At 49.6% G+C, this 21,560-nt stretch overlaps 1 protein-coding gene across 7 annotated transcripts; it reads left to right on the top strand.

Annotated features, from left to right (window-relative positions):
* The first annotated feature begins 1,918 nt into the window (after positions 1-1,918).
* Positions 1,919-18,336, top strand: C6H10orf95 (chromosome 6 C10orf95 homolog). 7 transcript variants are annotated; one of them, XM_074592210.1, is made up of 3 exons: positions 5,407-5,566; positions 13,588-13,836; positions 16,710-18,336. In XM_074592210.1, the coding sequence occupies exon 3, from the start codon at positions 16,772-16,774 to the stop codon at positions 17,444-17,446; it is 675 nt and encodes a 224-aa protein (XP_074448311.1). In that variant the 5' UTR covers positions 5,407-5,566; positions 13,588-13,836; positions 16,710-16,771; the 3' UTR covers positions 17,447-18,336. The 7 variants fall into 7 exon arrangements, with proteins under 7 accessions (XP_074448316.1, XP_074448317.1, XP_074448311.1 ...); XM_074592212.1 differs by lacking the exon at positions 5,407-5,566 and adding an exon at positions 11,650-11,667; XM_074592215.1 differs by lacking the exons at positions 5,407-5,566; positions 13,588-13,836 and adding an exon at positions 1,919-2,040.
* Positions 18,337-21,560: the final 3,224 nt, after the last annotated feature.

Genomic DNA, 21,560 nt, shown 5'->3' with positions numbered 1-21,560 from the left:
TGCCAGTGACGTTTGCAGATCTTATCTTTTTGAGAAGGATGTTTGAATAGTGGCTACCAGGAAAGCATTGCTTTTGTTTGAGAGTGCTGGCGTATGGCGGCTGGAAACACACCACAGCTTGGGGCTCGCACATCTGTTCTAGCTTGCTAGCCAGCTCACAGCTGGATTCACGAGTCATCGTGTCCCGTGGCAATTCAGCAACCCCTTGGCCTTACAATAAGACTGAGCTCCAGCCTTCCACAGCTGGAGCCAGTTGTACTGAGTTGGCAACAGAGCCATATACATGAATCTTGGCCCAAGCTAGTCTTTTAAGCAAGGCCAGATGATTCCTATATGCCGAAACTGCTACTCAGGAACCTGAAATAGTCATCTGCAGACCTGACCGCAGTAACAGGATGACTCTCACGTTCATTCTCCACTATGTGGGTAACACAGGCTGAAATATCCCCAATAACACTTCAGGTACGATGGTGCTTGCTCCAGCCTTCACTACACGACCTCTGCTGCATATTCTGGATTTTGGGTGGCTTACTACCTAAAGCAGAGGGCCAGACAGATACACCAGCTCGGTGTCTCTGCATCTGCCGCACAATAAATCTGCTATCTAGATAAGCCACCCAAGAGGGGACCCTATTTCTAGACATTCATCACAGCCAAACAGGACTGGGCTGCTGGTGGCCCAGCCCCATTCACAGGTAAGCCAGGCTAGAGCTGCTGTCCTGTGCCCCATCCCAGCATAGTGCCCGGTGCTGGGCACATCAATTCCTCCTAGACACCAGAAGTGACAGTCTCAGCCAGAGAAAACAGTCATGGATGTCTTCATCTGGTCGGCCTCATGTGTCAGTGACAAGTCTGCTTTGTAAGCACGGACCAGGTTCTGCACACTCCTTCCCACCCTGCCCATGGTACTTCAGGAGGCCTCCAAAGCACAGACGCTGTTGTGGGTCCTCACCCCATGAAGCTACTCAGATTCTGGAAGGACTCAGTCCAGTAAAAAGGAAAAATTGCACCACGGAGCTATTTCACTAACTTAGCTAAACTGAAAGAGCTTCCACTTAAACCAAAAAGATCTCAAAACCTCGTTCCGATCCCAGGAAAGCTCCAATCTAGACACACACTCCACAAAATTTAGGCTCCTCTGACCAATCTTTTGACACCCTGCACCCTCTTAGAGGTGGATACATCTCCAAGACTCCAAGTTTCTCCATCATACTACTTCTGAAATCCTAACACCACGTTTCCTCAGCTAACACCGCTTGCTAGCAGAGGGAATGCTAAACACTGTCCTACATGAAACATTAACGATCTCCCCAACAGCAGACTCCCAGCAGCCTGGTCTCTGAACGGTCAAACAATGAAGCCTTTGAAAACCCGATACCTGGGTCAAGCAAGGAAACGTGCCACTTCGCAGAGGCTATGAGGGTGTTTCCCGCTACTGTTTACCAATTCAACAATGGCAGATGCCTCCATATCATGGGACGTTTGGTAACACCCTTCTTATTACGGGCAATCACAATCACGTGCTTCCATCAGGTGCTGCCATCACTCCCGCAGAGTTCACACAATAAACAGAACTGACACACGGAGGACAATGAACATCTTGAACCAGCTGGTAGTTTCGTGGAACTGTGTTCCAGCCGAGCAATCTTGTTAAATCAGATCTCATTCTCTAATGAGATTACAAGGTTCGTTAATAGAGGTAATCCGGTAGATCTCATAGTCTTGGAACCTGGTAACACATTAACTTAACAGCACATGGCATCCCTTTTCTAAACAATTCATTCTTTTGCAGTGTACGGACGTATTAAAAACTGGTTCCCCATGATGTTACTGTCAACATAAGCTCTAATCCTGTAGCAGACTTCACAGCACTGATATGGGGACCACTGCCAGGTAACTCTGGTCTCAAATTACAAATGTGGAAGTAGATACGAAACCCTTACTGAAAACAACTCCCAAGAGTGGAATCACAGAAGCTAGAAGAGGGGATTACCACAGAGATCGAGCCTGTTCTTGTTAAGACTCAATAGGAAGCACAAGGTAAGAAGCACTTTTAAACACTGTGCCCAAGCAGCAGCAAATGGGAGTTTCTGCTACACTATCTCCATCTTCTCACCAGGGAGACTTTTTACCTGTGCAAACCTTTCAAAGCCGCGGTCACCCCCCGAATGCCCCAACTTCGGCCACAGGCCACTAACTGGAGGGCTGATGGAAGCCCAGCCACCAAGGCCACCAGAGATCTCTGTGGCATTTAGGCCTGAAAAACACAGGACTAGTCACCAACTAAAGTAGCTGACATCCCTGCTGGGGGACAGGCACGCAGGGAGCTGGGCAATTCCTGCAAGGCAAGGATAGAGATGGGAACGCCGTTTCTTTGGCCACTGAGAGGACGAGCCCAAGCAGTGGTGTTGCTGCCAGCGCCCCAGAGCCATCCAGCCCCCTGTCTGCACAATCCCCCCATGCTAGGGGAGGCCTACCAGCCCTGCGAGAGGAAACGCCGGGCAAGGGGCACAGCCGTCATTTCGTGGTGGGCTCCCACTCAGGCCCCATGGTGGTGGAGGGTTGTGCTGTCAGGTGTGACAGGGACACGGTGGTCTGAGCCCCGCTCCGCTCCTCCAGGTAAGATGGCGCAATGCCAGGGCCACTTCTCCTTGCCGGGACCCTGCGAGGGGGCGGGAGAGAGACCCCCACCGCCTCCAGAGCGGGGCACAGACGGACCGAGGCCCCTGCCCGCGGGCACTTACAGCGGGGGGGGTGGGAGCGCACCCCCCGAGCCCACATGGGACCGTCCAGAGTAACGGGGGGGAGGCACACCCCGGGGCTCTACCAATGCGGAGGTGGGGGAGACCCCCACCCCGCAGGGGCCGCCCCATCGCGGAGGGGTCTCCCCCACCCCATTCGGACGGCCCCCGCTGCAGGCGGGGAGACAAACCCAGGCCGGCACTGGGGCGGGGGAGGCACCGCGACGCAATCCCCTCTTTCTTCCCCCCCAGCCATCGCCTCAACGCCTCCTACCTCCGTCCGTTACCGGCGCTGCCCCCGCCGTTCCGCCACCGAACCGCACCTCCGCGCACGCGCGTCCAGCGCCCTCCCGACCCCTCCCCGCGGCCGGCTCCGGCCCGGCGCCATCTTGTGTCCTGGCAAGTGAAGCCGCCCCCTGCCGGCCGGCCGCCATCTCGTGTGCGGTCACCGCGCCGGGAGTCACAGAATCGCCTGTGACCTTTCAGACCATCGAGTCCAACCACCAGCCTAACGCTGACAAAAACCGTCACTAAACCGTGTTGCTAAAGCACCACGTCTACACGTCTTTTAAATACCTCCAGGGATGACAATTCCACCACTTCCCTGGGCAGCCTGTTCCAATACTTGATAACACTTTCAGCGTAGAAATTTTTCCTCATACTGTGAGAAACAAGTTCCGGTCCGAATGAAATAGGCTCAGGCAGAATCCTCTGTGAAGCACATTTTTATTCACGTTCTTGCAAGAGCGGGTGACCTAGCAAGTAGGCACACTTTCAGTTCTTGAAACACACCTTTTTATTCCCTAATCCCGTCCGAATTTTTCCCTCCCCTGTTTCCCGTTGGTTGGGTACTCCAGGGTTCACAGTCTGTCCGAGGCGCCTAAAATTCTTCCCGCATGTCCTGCCTCTGTTTACTTCTCTTTATGCTACACCTAAAGAGATTATCTGACTAGTTTATTTCTTTCCTTTTTGGTAACAAAAAAATTGCTTAATGTCATTAGCCCTGGTTAAATGTTTGACTACCCTTCTAGACACTAATCCAGTAGGAATCAGTTTGTCCTTTTGTCTGTGTGATAAGAGATGTTCTACAAGCCTTTGCTGGAGCCTCTTTGTTTTAGTCATTCCCTTATCATGTCACCTCTGATAGAAACAGCTTTTCTCCTCTGCAAAAGCAATACCTGCCTTTCTTACAATTTCCAACCTAAATCTCCCCTGGTGCAACTTGAGGCCGTTTCCTCTTGTCCTATTGTTTGTCACTTGGGAGCAGAGACTGACCCCCACCCGGCTACAGCCTCCTTTCAGGCAGTTGTAGAGAGCGAGGAGGTCTCCCCTCAGCCCCCTTTTCTCCAGGCTGAACACCCCCAGCTCCCTCAGACACTCCTCCTAAGACTTGTGCTCCGGACCCCTCACCAGCTTCACTGCCCTTCTCTGGACACACTCCAGAATCTCAATGTCTTTCCTGTAGCAAGGGGCCCAAAACTGGACACAGTATTCAAGGTGGGAAGCAGCTGGAAGCCACCCCAGCCTCCTGCAGTTCCTTGGCTGGGCCAGGGTCCTGCCACTAATGCCAAGGGGGACAGAAAAGGCATGGTGGCCCCAGGTCTGGTCCCCCGAGGTGCCCTCCAGCTGGCAGGCCACCACGGGACCTGCCGCCCCTCACCGTGGGGCTGGAGGAGAAACGGGGCTGGGAAGCACAAGATGCCCCTGGTGAAGGCAGCTGTGCCCGTGGTGCCTTTTCACCTCAAACACCTCAAGCTGCTCCAAGGGAGCCTAAAAAGAGCATTATGCCAAGCCACAAAACGACAAAGTAGAAACAAAACAACAAGCATGGCTGCTCAGGGGCAGGTATCCTTCCTTGTAACGCATCAAATGCCCTACTTGTCTCTGGTCTTAGTCATCAGCTGCTTATGCTTCTCTCCCAAGGTTTATTTACATTATGTCCCATACATTTCAGAAGACAGAGACTGTTGTCCTTTATTATTTAAGGTCTCTCTGGAGCTTTCTTTCAAAGAAGCAACTCCTGTTTTCAGTGTAAGCATCACCTTCTACCCCTTACCACAAGAGTTGTTCCTATTCAAATATTCACTAACTTTATCAGGAAAAATTGAGGCAAAAACCTAATGGCTTCTACCTTCACCGCAACAGTTGCTCCCATCCAAACATTCACAAATTTCACCAGGGAAAACAGGTGAAAGCCTAATTGATGGATTCAGAAAAGTACCATTGTATCCTATTACTTCCCAATATTTTTGTGTATTAGACTTACTACCAGCTCCCTAAACAGGTTGTTATTATTTTTTCTTTTTATAGAAGCCAGGCAATTAATTGCAGTCAACAGGTTTTGTAATTACAGAGTGATTTGTAGGTATTTAGCTTCAGCTGTTGGGATGTCCTGCAGCAGAGGAAGGCAGTCAGTGTGCCTGAGGAGGGTGCTCTGCTGCAGCGGCGGTGCTGAGCCACCATGAGCTGACCTGGCAGACCCAGTCACCCTTTTCACACCTGGGAAGGGACTTGTATCCGTAAAGGCCCACCACAGCACAGGTGCTTACTCTAAGGTAGTGCTGATGGGAGCCATTTGTATGGCTTCTTACTTAATTACAACCTGCTGGATGAGCAGTGAGTATAAAACCAGCTTGGCTCTCTATAGCTGAGTATGAACAAAAAGCTGGGGAGGGTGAAGTGAGTTTAAAGTAGGGCTCATTTCTAAAGTGCTCAGTGGTGGGCTTTTTTTCTGTGCTATCCAGTCTGTAGTGTTAAAGTTTACAGCTCTTCTTTGAATGTTCCTAATAGTGTTTTTCTGCATTAAGGAAGAACCTGAAGTTTTGGTGAGTGCTTTTGAGGTTTTTGTTGGGCTGGCTTTGTGTGCTGACTTAAGCTGTTCCTTTACCTGTGTCTTCTATCCTTGCTATGCCTGTGTTTTTATGTTCAAACTCTATTTTTTTTCCTATAAGACATCTTGCTAGCTAAGGCATGTACCTTATATTAGCTTTAGTAGTCTTGTCTATAGGCAGCTAGGCTTAAAGGTCCCTGTCTGAGCATGTAACATAACTGCTGAAGGAGAGAGCTTCCTGTTGCTTTCCTTAGCTACAAGGGCATGTTCAGACAGGTATTGCAGCCCTGGTTACTACAGAAAAGCTTCTGCGAGGTGTTATGTGGTATCTGAGTGCATCTCCTGGCTTTGCACATGTCATTAAGGTACGTCAGTGAAAAGAGACCATAGAAAGCAAGCTGCTTTCTTCTTTCTTAAGACCAGGCTGTGTACTCTACTGTTGCCTGCTCCTCAGTTAAGTGAAGGCATCATCTGGGCTGTTTTTTTTTTCCAGTATGTGAGTACATGCACACTGAGCAAATGTCTGTCTCTGTTTTCTGCACTTCAGATTAAAGACTTGCTTATGTTGCAATGTTTTACTAGTTACAGTGGCAAAACAGTATGAGTGCTGGCTTAAATGTTTGTAATAGTGGTGTATAACTGAGGTATTCTGCGCTTTGCTTGGCTTCTTGAAAACAGAGATGCCTAAATCCCTCTGGAGACATTGCCTCTTTCACCCCAGCACATCTTTTCTTTTATCTAGTAGATGCAAGTCCACATATAGTAACATAACTCAATTGGGGCATTGATTCCTGCCAGTACTGTAGCCTGTAACTTTCCTAGCATCTTCTGCTTGTGAAAGATACTAATGTAAATTGTTATTGTTGTGTGATGATAGGGTTTAGACACTTTAGTTTGGGAAAAATGACATAGAAGGGCTTCTCTGAGTGATTGTGTTCTTGGAAACACAAGGTTGCCTTTTGATTCCCATTTAGAAAAATCAATAATGTTTCTTGTGAGCTATGTTCTGTATTGTCTAAAGACCATAACACTATAACAGAAGGTAGTTGGAGTCTTCTTTTAAAAAAAAAAAACAACAACAAAAAACCCCAACCAAACCCCAAAATGTATTACAGAGTCATAGATCAGCAGATACTACAGCTGTTTGCCTCAGGGAATGCAATAAGAGCAGTATTCCCATGGGTAATTCTAGCTCCGGTGTTTGAACTTAAGCTAGAAATACAATGTATGTTGCTGTTGTAACAGAAGGCATTTTTATACACTAAAGGGATAATATGTAATACAACCCCAAAGTCTGGATAATCTGTTTCCTGCCCTGTCCCACCTTTTGGTGTGTTGATTGCATGGGAAGATCTAGTAAAAGTGCATAAGAAGCTATGCCTTGCTTGCTTCTAAACAATACAACCTCAATACAGGATGCACAAGAATGAGATCCAAGTGTATTCACATTTTAACTACTTGTGTTTTAAATGTTTGCTGTGACACTGGACACCAGTGTTTGTCAACAGTTGTAGGAAACCCACCGTGAGCATGACGCCCCTCTGGAGAACCAGGCTGTGTAACCAGCTAAGGCCTTTGCAGGATGTCAGGGGACCCTCCCAAAGACACTTCAAGGGCAAAGACTTGTAATCAGCCGCTGAGAGAACAGGATACTATGAAAGCACAAAAACAGTGTGCAAAACATTTTGCTCTGCTATGAAAACTGCCTGCCTGCAAGATAAGAAAGTGCCTGCAGGTAACTGGGGCTAGGCAGAAGAATCAAGGCTAGGGAATTATTTGTCTTGGAGTAGGTGAAGTAAACAATATATAACCAGGAGGAACCAGATAATTACAAGGGTGTCCGAAGCAACTCTTGCGGGGTAGAACCTTGCAAGGCCACCCTTTCCATATCAGTAATACCATGTAAGGCTGAGATTGACGAGGTAGTGATATTGGAAATGCTAGACTTGATTAGGGATGTAGCAAAACTGAGACCAATGGGGAAGAAGTAATTAGGGGTGGGTTGTCTTTTTGGGAGGAGACTGGCTGGAAGAAGGGAGGCATGAGCACGACAAAAAGGTGGATCCTGAAGTGAGAGAAACAGAGAATAAGGTATAAAATGTGATGAAGGAAGGTGGGCTTAGCTGACTGCAGGAGATATCTGCAGATAGTAGTGAAGCCTGAGGAACCAAACCCACTGGGATGCTGGAGTGATGCTCCTTGGACAACTTGCTGGACTCTCCATCAGGTCTATGTTGAAAGGCTTGGTGTGGGAGGGCAGAGCAAAGAGGGGTAGACTTGCACCCTGGTAGTAAGTGGCGTGGGAGGGAAGGGTGACGTGCCTGTAGCTCAACAGCGGTTGTGCGTAGTTCACAAGGTTTGATTAGTAGCATCATAGTTGTGTGCAAAATGATATAAATAACCAGGAGATATTAGTGGTGTGTTAATGAGATTATTGATCATTCAGTTGATCTGTTGGTGTGATTGATGAAAGTTAGTCTCCTGAGTCAGTTGTCTCAAGACTGCAATCTGAAGGGGAACTGCTGGGCAGAAGAAGTGACAGCTGGAAGCTTGTCTGGGCTCTCCCAATTTGGAAGCTTGAGCTAACTGATACTGAGATCTTTTCTTTGAAGAAGAGAGTGTGTGGGTTGAAATGATGGATATCAGATGAATTCTTGAGTGAGAGGAGGGGGGACCTGTTTGTGCAGCCTGTGTTTGAACACGGAGGGGATCGTTGGGACTGTGAACACTGTGAAGTGCAGATTAAAATATGCTAGTTCAAAGAAAAAAGTAGTGTCTAGATAGAGAGCTGTGTCTTAGAAAGTGTTTAGACCAGAAAAAGGTGGTGGCTTTTCAGAAAAAGAGCTGACTGGGATCCTGAGACATGGAGCACAGAGATCTGACCCTCAGGTGAGGAAGACCTCTGATGCAATGCGTGCCTGCAGTGGTTCCTAGGAACCAGGTTCCAGGGTGGTAGTGGGAGCTTTAATAACAGAAGTTAAGCTATGCTGAAAGGAGGACATGTCGAAAAAAGAGAAAGCTTGGAGTGTGTCCAAGTTCTAGACCTTGGTGCAGCAGACATCTCTGCCCAGGGAGAAGCTGAAGGGGTGATGGTGTTAGGATCACCTTGTCAGCAGGCAGGGGTGGTTTCCAGAGCCCTGCCTGCTGATGCAGTGACCCTGTGGTAACACACACCACATTTTATTCTTGGCAGTGCAGCTGTTTCAGGCCTGCTGTGTTACTCAGCAGCTGCAGTGAGAGTAGGAGTGGCTGCTCCAAACATCTCTGTCAGCAGCAAGTTGCATTTTGACCGCTATTTGAGCAGAGTTATGCAAGGGGTGGCTTTTAGATCACTGGAGTCAAGTAAAGACTTGCTCTGTGATGACTAGGGCTTTTCCTGGTGTTTTGACCTCATACAGAGTCTGGGCTTTGCACAGACCTCAGAAATAAATGCCAGACCCAGACTAGATGTCAGTGCTTTCTGGGAATGCTGCTTTGAATAGCTGAAACAGATCTACTCCCTCTTCAAAAGGCCTATGTAAGGGGTGACTGACTGTAATGCGTATTAACTGTTATTTCTGCAGTTACTAGTGCCAGTTGGAGCTCTTTTCTTCGTGGTGCACTAGTAACAGCAGAGTTCAGAGGACCAGGGTGAGGACTAGGGTCTTCTGGCTTCAGAAGTTAAATCTTCCCCCTTGGTTGAGCTGAAGGGATTATTCCTAGTGCGAGAGCTGGAGTGGTTCTGAGCCCATGTCTTGGAGGCCAGCATCAAGTGCAGTAGGTTTTGCGCAAATGCCCTCTTGGCAGGGTGGCAGCTTGCTCCCCATGGAAAGGGAGTTGGTGTGTCTGAGGTCCTCTAGGCTGTCCATTCCAAAAGGAGATCTGGTGTCAGCTGTGCTGATGGTATCTTTTCAGTTGGCTCAGGCAGCTGTAACAATTTGGACAGTGGAGTAGTTTCCTGATGGAAGGGTCCCTCCTGTGGTATGGGGGGAGGCAGGATCAGATCTCCAGCACTGCTGAGAGAGTTCCTTGGACTGGGTGAGTGGTGTGGGGAGTGAAGGCAATGAGGCTGCTTGTAGTTCTTCCTCCAGAGCTAGTTCTACCATTCAGTGTGCCAGAGGAGCAACTGTGCTTCTTCCTGGCTGAAGAGCCTTGGGGACCAGCATTCTTTGCACTCTGCAAAGCCTACAGACTGGTGCCTTGCTGCTCAGGGCTGCTTCAGGCTCCTCAGCTGTGCTGACGAAGCTAAACTTTTGTTAGGCTCAGAGATGAGCGGGTGAAGGAATTGGTCTAGTCTGTAGACCTGGACTGCTCATCCTGCCCCAAGGTGAGGGTGTCACTCCTCAGCTGCTGCTCCTGACCAGCTCTGTGCCCTGGGGGCAAGGCGGGGGGAGGCATCCATCTCCATCTGCCTGCTGCCCTGTGCTGCTGCTTGCTTTGATCTCACCAAAATAGCTCCTTTTAGCACAAATATACAAAACTGTATGGATTTGTGGGTTTGTCCTGTTTCTACTAATAATGTGTCACACTTCTAATTTCTTTCAAACCCTTTCCACCTTGTAGTTTTACTGATCTTTGAGGAATCATTAAGCTTTTTTTCAAAGTACCTCCTCTTTTCTGCAAAGTCTGTTTTTTTTTTTTTGGTGGTCTGTTTTCAAGCTGCTTTCAGTATCAGTTATCTTCCTTTATGTGTTACTGCTGGATGGCATAAGGCAGTGTGGAAAATAGCCTTACTCCTTTTCTGAGAAGCAGAGGCTGTGTGTTGTCCTGCCTTGCCAAACTTTCCATCTAGGAATATCTAAGAGAGGATCTGTGTAAGGAGACACTGGTGTGTAATAGCTGCCCAGCTCCTGGCACGCAGTGCCAGCTAAGTGTGCAGGAAGCAGATTTTTGCTATATGGCTTTACAGAAAACGAATTTTTCTGAATTGCATGCAGAAATCTGTGACAGTGGTGGCACTCAGGGTGCAAGTCTGAAGCCGAGAGCTCCTCCTGAGCTGGCCTGCTGTACCACCTGAGCGTGGGAGCTGGCAGAGCCTTCTCCAGGCTGTGCTCGGTGCTGCTGGAGAGGCCACAGGGGTGCAGTGTGTGTGCAGGAGAGGGACAGAGATGGCCCCACTTCATCTCAGCCCACCACACAGCATTCTTCTCCTTTTCTAGATGCTACCAGAGCTTGTCTCTTCCAAGAAGTCAGCCCTCCCCCCAGGCTGTGCTGGGCTTTGCCAGGCAAATGGGAGGCAAGACCTGTTCTCTGCGGCCCTGGTTTGTACTGCTGTTAATCGGCTACTGCCTTGTGACACCTTGTTGTACTAGGCATGATGTAGTAACCGTTTGTGGAAGTATTTAAGTGCTCCTTGGAGCGCTTTGCTGGTACAGTGTGGGTTTGCTTTTCTCTTGGAGACCGCAGCAAAAACCTGTGGTGCTGTTTTACCTTTGGGGCTGGGGAAGGGAGTGTGTGCAAAATCCAAAAGTGCTTCCATGATTAAGCAGCACTGGTGTGGGAATCTGTTCCCCTAGGTGAAAATCAAGGCCTGAAAGGACCCAGCTTGTAACAAACTATTGCACTTCCCTTGAATTCCTATGTTGCTGCCAGGCACGTCTGGCTGAGCAAGAGCATCCCTTTTAGGAAGGCAGCCAAGTGCCTCTGTCTTACAAATCAGTACGGTGATGGAGGAGCAAAGCTATAGTGTTGTGCTGCATGGCTTTCTGTGCTGCTCTCCATCTTCCCTAAGGAGTATTTGGGAGTCTTCTGGGTGAGTCTCTCTTCAAAGACCTCAAATGGAGCACCATCTTATGTTGGCAATAGAGTGGGTGGAATTGACAAGGAAAAACAAGCAACTTCTTTGTAATCCTCTCCCATACACTGTTTCCAGCTACTAGGATGCTGGATAAGTGTGTGGGACACTGATACCAGAACCGTGGAGGACAAACCTTAGGTTTGAGGAGGTTTGGTTTTAACCTCTCACTTCCAGAACAGTCTGTGATGTTTTGGTTTGGGTTGTTTCTTTTTTTCCAGGGAGGCTTTTGCCAAAGCTTTGTCAGATGGCAAAAAATTTGCAGAATCTGCTCAAAATGGGGAGACTAACTGGAAGTAACTCATGACTACTTCATCACTTTGGTTAGAGGAAAATGTTGCTTTTGCAGACCTCATCCCTGTACCCTTTGGAGTTGCTACGGAGCAATGGCAATAGACCTGTGGTTTTTGTGGGGTGGGGAGAAGAACAGGGCAGGAAGAAGGCCAGGAAGAAGAGTCTGAAGGCTTGGGTGCTGGAACAGTGGAGAGGAAAACTAAATTAATGGGATCTCCCTGTTCTTTTCATTTGGGAGCTGATCACAGGGCGATGGCATGAGGCAAGAATTCTCTTGGTTGAGACTTAAAGTAAAATAGATGGCCATGTCCTCTTCTGTGTGACAAATGTCTCTACAGTTCTGCTGGCTTGCAGTATGCTCCCCAAGGAAGCATCTAAACCTGTTCAAGCTGCTAGCCTGACCTGAGGACCCAGCTACCTTTGGCTGCTGCTTCAGGTGGACAGAAGGCTTGGTGACACTCTTTGAACTGCTAGTTTTGGTGAAACTAATCTCTCCAGATGTGCAAGATACTTGTATGAAGCTTCACATGTTGGATACTGTGGCACACCTTGTATGTTGGTCTGTGCCCATGCTACAGTCAGACTCACTTTAATCTAGCTCCTAGAGAATATGCAGTCTGGCATGGACTTGAGTATTTATACTTTCCTCTGTTTTCTGCAGCTTACCGTGGGTTTTGTACTCCACAGCTACCTAAACAGAAAGCTCCACAAGTTCAAAGCTAGCTTGGGTGACAATAAAGCTCTACCACCCTGAGACATGTCCAGGAAAACCATGCTCGTCTGTAATGCTAGGAAGTAATTTCTTCTGCTTTCGATGCTAGAACAGCCCTACCAGCCCTGGGCATTTCTGTATTAACTAGTGGTGGATTCATCACCTGAAGTAACTGTGTAATAGAGTGGTGAAACAAAATCTTCTCTGTACTTGAGCTATCAAGTGTACTCTCTAGTTTTGTATTGCAAACATTTCTTGATTGCTCCATAGCAACTCTGTCTGGGTCGGCTGGCACTAAAGCACGCTTTGCTTGGCAGATCAAGTATTTTGGGAGCTGTGGTGTCAGTCTCCTCGACCTGCACCAAGATGTGTGAAGAAGGAGAGGCCTGGCCAGATGGCTTGGTGGTGGGTAAGGGAATTGCTGGAGTCAGCTTTGGCAAGCCTGGGAAGAGATTGAAGTATCACATTTTCACCAAGCAGAGATGATGATCTCATTTCATCTGTTTCTGACCTTCTTGGGAATTTTCTTTCCTTTTTATTTTTGTGTGCCTGGCTTCTCATTTGGCTCCAGCGAAGTGGGGTTGAACCCTTTTCCAGGAAGATCAAAACTGCTGGAAAAGTTAGAAGGGAGAGGCTGCCTTTTCTCTTGCTGTGGCCTTTCTTACTGGGTTGGTCCCTTGTTGCTCTCTGCTGGCAACCACAGCTCCCTGTGCCCTGGCTGGGGAGGCTTGGCTCCCAGGCACAGACAGTGTGGTGCCTGCATATCCATCCTTCCAGTCTATGCCACCAAGAAGCTGGTGCACATTCATGGCTGTCAGGACCAGGGAGGCATTTAGCAGAGCTCACCTCAAGCTTTAAGGACTGTTTTGTCCTTTCCTGCTCACAACATCCAGGTGCCAGGCAATGGATGTGGTGATTTTTCACAAGGCATAGCAGAGCTTGAAATTGGAGCAAGGGAAGAAAGTGGATAGTAGCCTGAAAAGACAGGTCAGCAAGGATCTCCTCTCCTCTTCTCATCATTCAGTTGCTCCTGGAGAGCTGGAGGCTGTTGGATGTTTACTTCCAAAGCCAGGACAGCCTCTGGCTGCTGGCTCTGGAGAAACAAAAGAAGTAGGAGCAGGTGAAGAGGAAGGGTTGAAGAGATTGAGGGTTGGACTCTTTCCTCAAGGGGCAGCAGTAGGTAGTAACAGTGTTTGGGGTTGTTCTTCTTAAGCATCTTGCTTTTAATGCCTTTCAGCCATCAAGTGTCCTAACAAAAGATCACCCTTCTGGCAAACCCTGTTTTCCCTGAGGCACTGCCTGCTCTCACTTCCCAGTGAGTGTGGGACAGGGTCAGGCAAGCTGGTGCTGGTTCTCTGAAAGCCTCCTCTCCTTCGTGTACATGTGGATTTGTCACACCCTCTCACAGTCCTGCAGAGTCTAGCAGGGCTTTGCTCCAGCTGTGGTCTCCCAAAACCTGCCTCTGGAAGCTGAAGCGAGCCTGAAGGTCAGTATGAACAACAGGCACTGGTGTAATGGTTGGGTAAACCACGTTGTCAGCCCCTGGGAGCACAGGGCTGCAGCTCTGGAGGGGCAGCGCAGGAGCCTTGTGTCTCCTGCATACTGAAATGTTGCTGCAGCACACCTGATGACTGAGAGCAGTGCCATGCCCTGCAAGCCAGGAGCTGGGATTCGGGCCCTTGTGCTTGCAAAGGTAACTCTGTGCCAGGGCAGTGCTGAGAGCTGGGTGCTTGGCACAGGGGGAGAGCTCTGTGCTGGGGGCCAGAGAGGGACAGGGCAGTGCCAGGCAGCTGCGCAGTGGAGCCCAGGAAAGCCAATGCCAGTGACAGCCCCAGCCACTGAGCTAAGACTTTCCCTGATGGTTTTGCAAACCTCCTCTGGGGCTGTAAAGTATTGTCTGCACTGTGCCGGCTGTCAACACCTTCCTCCCGGGTGATCTGCTTCCAGGGAAATATCTTCACTTCTGTGGTCAGACATGTGACAATGCTGCCCTGGAGCACTCCCAGCCCTGCTTAATCCTCATCTCATCTCCCCTGTTATCTCTTCAGTTTGCTTCCTCTTGTGGGCCATCCTGCCTGGCTGAGCCACCGGCTTGTTCCCCATATCATTTTCCAGTGCAAAATCAAAGCAATTAATAGCTGTTCTTGGGCTGCCTTGTTACTAAAACCCGAGTGATTTAGATGACCTGTTACACCCTTCTCCCCCAGCTGCCAGGAAGGCCCAGGAGCACTGATGCTGCCAGCCAAAATGCTGGGTACTGCATCAGATGGTAGATGGAACACTTATAACTTTTTGAGGAAGAGCTGGCCATCAGATAGACAAGAACAGCTTCCCTGGGGCTGTCCCAAGCTGGCATGAAGCAGCACGCTGTGATCCAGCCAGAGGGGTAAACTGGGCTTGCTTTGTTTCACTAAGTGGATGTGATAGCTCTGTGGTCTCTCTGCAAATGATGGCTCTGTGGAAATGATCCTGTGGATCTCAGTAGGGATACCAGGCTGAACTGGATTAAAAGAGGCAACGAGACCGTTTTTTAAGAGGAGACCATTTATTCCATTTACCCACCTTGTGCTGCTATTGATATACAATACCCCCTCTGGATTTTTGTGGTTGTACTGAGTAAGTTAGGCAGGCAATGTGTTTAGAAACTAGCTAATAGTCTCATATCAATAAAGGTCTAACAAAGTGTGCTCATACAGGGTGCAGTGGAGCTCCTTGCTGCAGGAGGCTCAGCTCTAACCTCTTCAGAGTGGTCAAGCAAACTCGGGAGAAGTTTGGGAGCCCTCAAAGCACAGAGGGGCACCAAGGCTTTAGTCCTCGCCTGGACTAAAGCAGGACTGGACTAAATGCAGGAAACATCACAGTGCCTGCTCTCTTCCTCCCCAACACCTGCTAGTGAGCTGGGGAGACCTCAGTCAAAGTTGAGCTTTCTTTACTTTGCCTGAAGCTGTTTGAACCTTTCTTTGTAAGGGCTTTAACAAATTAGGTTGAACTTTTTTTTTTTTTCCCCCCTCTCCTGTCTGGGGAGGTGATGGTTGTGATGGGCTTTGGCTCCTAGGCTGCAACTCTTGTTTAAGGGTACTGCCAGGTCTTGTCTAAACACTCTGGTGCTGTTCCCCTGCACAGGGGGTAGACTTCTAGCTCTGCACCCATGGCAAAAGCAGGCTTGTGCTAGTGCAGATTATGAACCTCAAGGGACAGGAACAACTTGTGCTGGCTGAAAAAAGGAAAACCTCCATTGTGTAGTACCCAGTGTACTATCTGTGACAGGCAGGTTCTTAGGGGACTGTCAGTTTTCCTGTTAGGCTGGAGGATAGCACTGGACTGAGGGATGAGTTTCATCTTACCATCTTGGTTCAACACCTGTGTGAGAGGCAGCTGTAGTTAGTGCTGAAGCAAAAAGCCTGTAGGATCTGAACTCCATAGAAAAAAAAAAAAAGGCCTTGCTGCCTTTAGTTCTGTGCATGGCCTTTTCCTGTCTTTGGTAGCAAACTTTTTCAAAAACTCCACGCTTCCCTTCCTGCTCTTGGGGAGAGTACAATGAGTCATGGGAGGACATTGCTTAATACCCTGGAGGGTGCTTGGATTGTTGTATGATGAGGGCAGGCTAGGAACAAATTCAGCTGTGGGTTAGAATTGCTCAAGGTAAATGCACACTTAAATGTGAATGATAACTAGTGAGACCGAAACCAGATGCTTTTACGTGAGAGCTTGTCGGAAGAAATGTAGATGTGCCTGGATTTTACTCTAGAAACAAACAGTAGGCACAGCACTTTCTTGCTTATCAAAATAAAAGCAGGGCTTTGGGAGGATGGGGAGATGGTCAAGAACAATTGAAGATTTTCTTTTTTTTATTTAAGATGTCCTTGTCTGGGCAGGATGGCTGCTGAAACGTTTGCAGCTGGGCTGGGCTGTGTCCTCTTTCCTCTCTTTGCCTGCTTGCTTTATTTTTGGACTTCTTTCATTTGTGCTTGCCTTCCCCATTTTTATGCCTGCTCGAGGGTCTCTGGCTTCTTGCAGTCTGTCTTGCTGCCTCCCAGCAGTGCAAAACCATGTCACGAGGATGTGAGGCTATGTCTTCTGCCCTCGGTGGTTTTTATGCCAGCTTGTTCCCATCCTTGTAACTCTGAGATTTGGGTGTGTTAGATGATGAGCCTTGCTGAGCAGCTAACAGGCAGTCGCTGGCAACGCGGCTCCGCTTGTTCTTGGCATGTTACTGCCCCTGCAAGCTGCAGATGTAGGCAACTCCTTTTATTAATTAGTTGGTATGCTTACAGTGCTAGGTATATCTCCTTATTCACCCTGGTTCTGGAATGTATATAACCAATGTAAATTGTTTCTCTTCCCGTCCTGTCTTCACAGCTTTCGAGACTCAGCAACTGCTCTGGATAAATATCCCCTGTGTAAACTCCAGCTGCTGTACCATGTACCAGTCTGGCTTTGTGCCACGGGAGTACTACCCAACTGTGATCCCACCTTCTGCCTACACCTACCCACCGCTGCGGACTGGGAGAGCGGAAGACATGACCAGCTCTGTGATGTTCCCTCCCATCCACGTGCACAACTTCTACAGCCGACCCATCACCTTTGTGGTGGACCGGAATGGCTACCCTGACTATGGGGGAGGTCAGGTGGATTATCATCATCTCTACAGTGCTTCCAACCCCTACTACCGTCCATACTACACCTGGCACTTCCCTCCTGTGGTCCCCATCCCTCTCTACAATCCCTATGCAAACTACAATCCCTATGCTGCCTACCAGAGGTCAGATCAGTATCGAGACACATGGCCAGAAGGCTTCACAATGAGAGGGGAGCTTCAATGGGGGAAGCTTGGGAAGGTGTTTGGACCAAGGAAAGACCTCCCAGAATTTCTGAAGGATGATCTCCGGAGGGTTTATGGCACCTACCCACGGACCAACATCTCTATAACCTACAGGAAAGGGGAGTTCTTGGTCAAGGGAGACCCCAAGGTAGGAGAACAAGAATATGCAGTGGAAAAAAAAGTCATCCAGCAAGCTATGACCGCCAGTGCTAGTGAGGCAGATGACAGCAGTGAGGACCGGAACCGTAAGAAGAAAAAGAAACTAAGACGTTGATGTAGTCAAACGCTTGAAGGACAGATGTTCCAGAGCCCTTGTGGGAGCCAGTTGGCAGCTGTTCTTCGTGAAGCTGGCAAGTAGCATGAGCAATGGATGCGACCACTCTCTTTGGCTTTTAACTGCTCCTCTTCCTCCACAAGCTTACAGCAGCTTTACCCTGTTTCATGCACAGTGCCCATCCTGTGAAGAAACCACATGGCACTTGGTCTGTCGGATCAGCTCTTTGGTCCTGGTTTTGAAATGAACGCTTGCTTTCCACTGGGTTGGTTGAGTGGTCACAGTCAGGTGGGGGGATTTCCAGACAGCAGCCCTTGATTAGAAGATGGGCCTCTTCCTACCCTGTCCAAGGGAAGGTCCTGGAAGCTGGCTCCCTTCCTGGCACTTGGTTAAGGAGATCAAAGCAGGATTTCCTCCAAGCTGGGGGCAGTGCAGGTGCCAGAGGAAAGAGGGGTCCTTGAACACTGTGAAGAGCAATTGTCTGCATATCTTGTCACTGTTGTTTTATGACCATACCATTGTGCTTAATCACCATGCGATGCCTGTATGCAGCACTTCCCTACATGCTGGTAGAAGATCCTGGTGTCCACATCCTCTCACGCTTGGTAACCTGGTGCTCGGTTCTCCTGGCCACATGTCCTTGTTGAAATAGCTGCCTGAGACCCTGCTCTGGGTCTGACTTGGCTCTGGTTGGAGGCGCTGGCTCACCAGCGGGGTTACTGGATTTGTATGAACCACAGCACTTGGTCTCTTGGACCAAGCACAGCTTGGTTTCTTGGAAGGGTGGACTTCAGACAGTTGTGCTGGAAACCTGGAGGGTTGTGAGGGGCTGGGTCTGACTTGCTTGTAAACTGTCCCTTTTAAATGATTATAAATAAACAGTAACAAAAAAAAACCCAAACCAAACGCAAATGCTTATGTTTCTGTTTTTTAGCTATCTGACAACAGTCTCTCCTGTGAACAACTTGCAACCTTTTTGCAAAGTTGGGGGTGACTTCTGACTTGTTGCTCTTGCCCAGCCCTGGGGGGTTATTCTGCTTGCTCTGTTTGGCAGCACCCTGCCTTGCCCTAGCTTGTTGCCTGACTGTTTCCTCTTTGGGGACCAGCAGGGACTTTCTAAGCATGCACATGAAAAAGGGGACCTAATCTGTCCCCCTGTAGCCCCCATCTGATGTGCCACATGGGAGAAAGGCCTTGTAATGCAGGAGGGAGCTGGGTGTTCCCCATTTGCCTAGCAAAGGAGAGAGCCCATGAGGGTGACCTCGGAGGCAGCCCTTGGTGGCTCTGAATTGCTATAAAGTCGAAGGAAGTGGTTGTTTTTTTTAAGTTAATGCAACAATTTCTGTTTGTTTAAACAATTGCCAGAATGTCTCGGCAACTCTCTGGATTTCCCCTTCTCTAATCAGCTTCTTCAAAAGGGGTTAACTCTGCTGCCAGATAAACCTGCAAGAGGCTGAACGAGAAAAACTGCTGCAGAAACCTCGCACCAAGCTGATGCTCCTTGGCTGTGGGACTGACTGTGCCAGCAAAGGCCTCTGCTAATGACTGTTGGCCCTCGGTTATCTGGTATAGGAAAAAATACGGATACCTCTCTCTTGTATTTACTCTTTGGCTAAGCGTGGTATCCTGCACAGGTGGAGATGTGCAGTTAGCTGTCTGCTGATCTTGGAGCAGGTGCAAACCAGCTCTTCTTGGCAAGGTGAAGGGGAGCGTGGGGTTTGCCCCATGGTGATGATCAGATGCTACGTAAATTACCAGGACTTACATAATTTATCCTGAATGCCACTCCTCCGGCCAATAAGTTCCTGGTGGCAGCTTTGCACCATGTTATAGTGGAAAAGGTCCCCAAAACTCAAAGCAGGAAAGACAGCCTGTTGCCTCCACAAAAACTTTCTCCAAATACCTGTCCCTGCTGGGGACATCCCCAGGGCAGGCAAGGAGGGAGCAGGCACAACCCTTAGCTTTACCCGGCCCGTCCTGTTTATCTTCTCCCAAGTTTTGTTTGGTTTTGCTGCCCGGACTCTGAACAGGAGATTGCTGGGCACACCCAGGCTGTTGTTCTGGCAATGTGTATTTTTAGCAGAGGTTTACAATCGCATGCAGTACATCAGGAGGCAGCAACGTATTTATTTTCTCTAGTGCCATTTCACTTCCACACAGAAGAAAACATTTTGTAGTCGGGCTTTTTGTTTTCCCTTAAGGAAAAGCGTGTCACAAACAGTTGCCGCCTCGAGCAGCTCTCTGAGCGCAGGGGGACTGTGGTGGCCGTAACTCACCTCCATCCTCTGGTCTCCGTGTGGGAACAAAGATTTTCACATTCCTTGGAGGAACAGCTCACAGCCGTGCTCCCTGAAGGTTTGAGGCTTATTTGCTGCCCAGCTGCAGAACTGAATCCATAGGGCATTTCTGCAGACTTTAACGCCTATGGAATTCAGTTCTCAGAGCCAAGCAGCCAGTGTGAGTCGGCTTCCCCTGGCCCCAGCCAGCTGCATCTCCATCTGCAAGGGGGGAAAAAATAGCAAAGAGCTCATGATGTCTCTGACACAGTGCAGGCACTCAGCTGACACAGGTTTCTGCAACGGGGAGCTGCCACAAGGAGAAGACTCTGGCACCTCTGGCTCTCGCCCCAGAAGCAGCACAGGCAGCTGCGGCTTTCTGTGGAAACTTTGTTCAAGTTGGCTGCTTTTTTTTTTTTTTTCCCCAATGCTTCTACGTGTTGTTCGGAGCTGCTGCAAAGCTTCAGGTCAGCCCTGAGCTCTGTGAACCTGCTGGAGCTGTAAGAGAAATACCATTTCTTCCAGATGGGGCTGGTATTGGCAGGTGCATTGGGAATCCCACGTTCATGTTTGCCTTGTGTGCGGGTGGTAACACATCCCTCAGTCTGAACTGCGCTTGCTCTTTATCTGCATCTGAAAACGGGGGCAATGGGGTACACTCGGTGCTGTAGGAACAGCCCGGTGTTCCTTGGCACTAGCCCTCTGCTCATACTGAAACCAGTGCTCGTGGGAACCCCTGGTACTGAGACATGGCAGCCGATGGATGGAAAGGGTTTGTGCAGCTGGTGGCACTGCGGGAGGACCATGAGGCAGGGGAGCCTGCCCGTTTGGGACTGGGAAGGGACGGAGGGTAATACTGCAGCTTAAAATGAAGCAATGAAAGGCCTTTTCCAGGCAGCTCAGGGAGCAGATCCAGGGAGGGATCAGTCTCCGTCTGGGCCAAGCTGGGATGTGCTGCCGCATCCCACAACGATGCACCTGTCCTTTGCTGTCCCCACCCTCCAGTTTGGGCTGCAAAGCTCACGTGCACGGAGGGTCAGACTCGGGGGACCTGTGGGGACCCCTGTGAGCAGCTGTGGAGCTGCTGATGCTGCCGGCAGATTTAGGCAGCCTTGGTCCTCAGTAGGAGATGTCCATTTGCAAATCCAGGGACTGAGCTGGTAGCTGGAAGGCAGGGAGAGGCTTTTTTTTTGGCTCAGCAATAGTTTGACCGCTGGGAGAGGGTTACAGCCCTTTGCCTGTGCGTTGGCAGTGCAGGAGGGGAGCCCTCGGGTCTGATGGATCAGCAGAAGAGACGGGAAATGACACACACGCTTTGGAGCACGGGCAAAGATTTCGATGGGGGAAGCACCGGGAAACTGTTGGCGGAGGAGCTAACTCCACGATTGCTCAACTGCCAGCCTGGGGCTCTATTTTAATCCATCCGCCGGGAATCCGAGTTCAGCTGGGGCAGTGAACCCGCTGTCCTGCTCGCCAGGCCTCCCCGTGGGGTGAGGCTTCTGCTCCAGTGGAGGTTTTGTCATGTGCCTGCCGTGGGATGGGGTGACAGCATGGGGAGCCCCAAGGAGCTCAGCCAGGTCCTGCCACCCAGGGGATGAGTGTCTCAAGGGAGCCAAGCCCCGTTGAAAAACCCGTGGGGTCCCAGGTCCGCAGGGTCTGGCCGGGGTGGGTGTGGAGGGGTGGCAGTGGAGGAAGATGGGGTAAAGCAGAGCCATACACCAGAGTCCCCCTGCCCTGGAGCGGGTGGTCGGGTGCATCTCAGTGGCAGCAGTGGGGTGGAAGAGGTGGCTCAGGGACACGGCTGTGCACTGTGCTTTTTATTCAGACCGCTGTTTCCC

Source organism: Larus michahellis, chromosome 6 (genome assembly GCF_964199755.1).
Source record: "Larus michahellis chromosome 6, bLarMic1.1, whole genome shotgun sequence".
Lineage (NCBI taxonomy): Eukaryota > Metazoa > Chordata > Aves > Charadriiformes > Laridae > Larus > Larus michahellis.
The sequence above is the reverse complement of the archived record's forward strand: the minus strand, read 5'-3'. Positions and strand labels throughout refer to the sequence as shown.

Coding starts and splice junctions, on each gene's coding strand:
- C6H10orf95 (XM_074592215.1), top strand. CDS start 16,772: ATGTACCAGTCTGGCTTTGTGCCACGGGAGTACTACCCAACTGTGATC.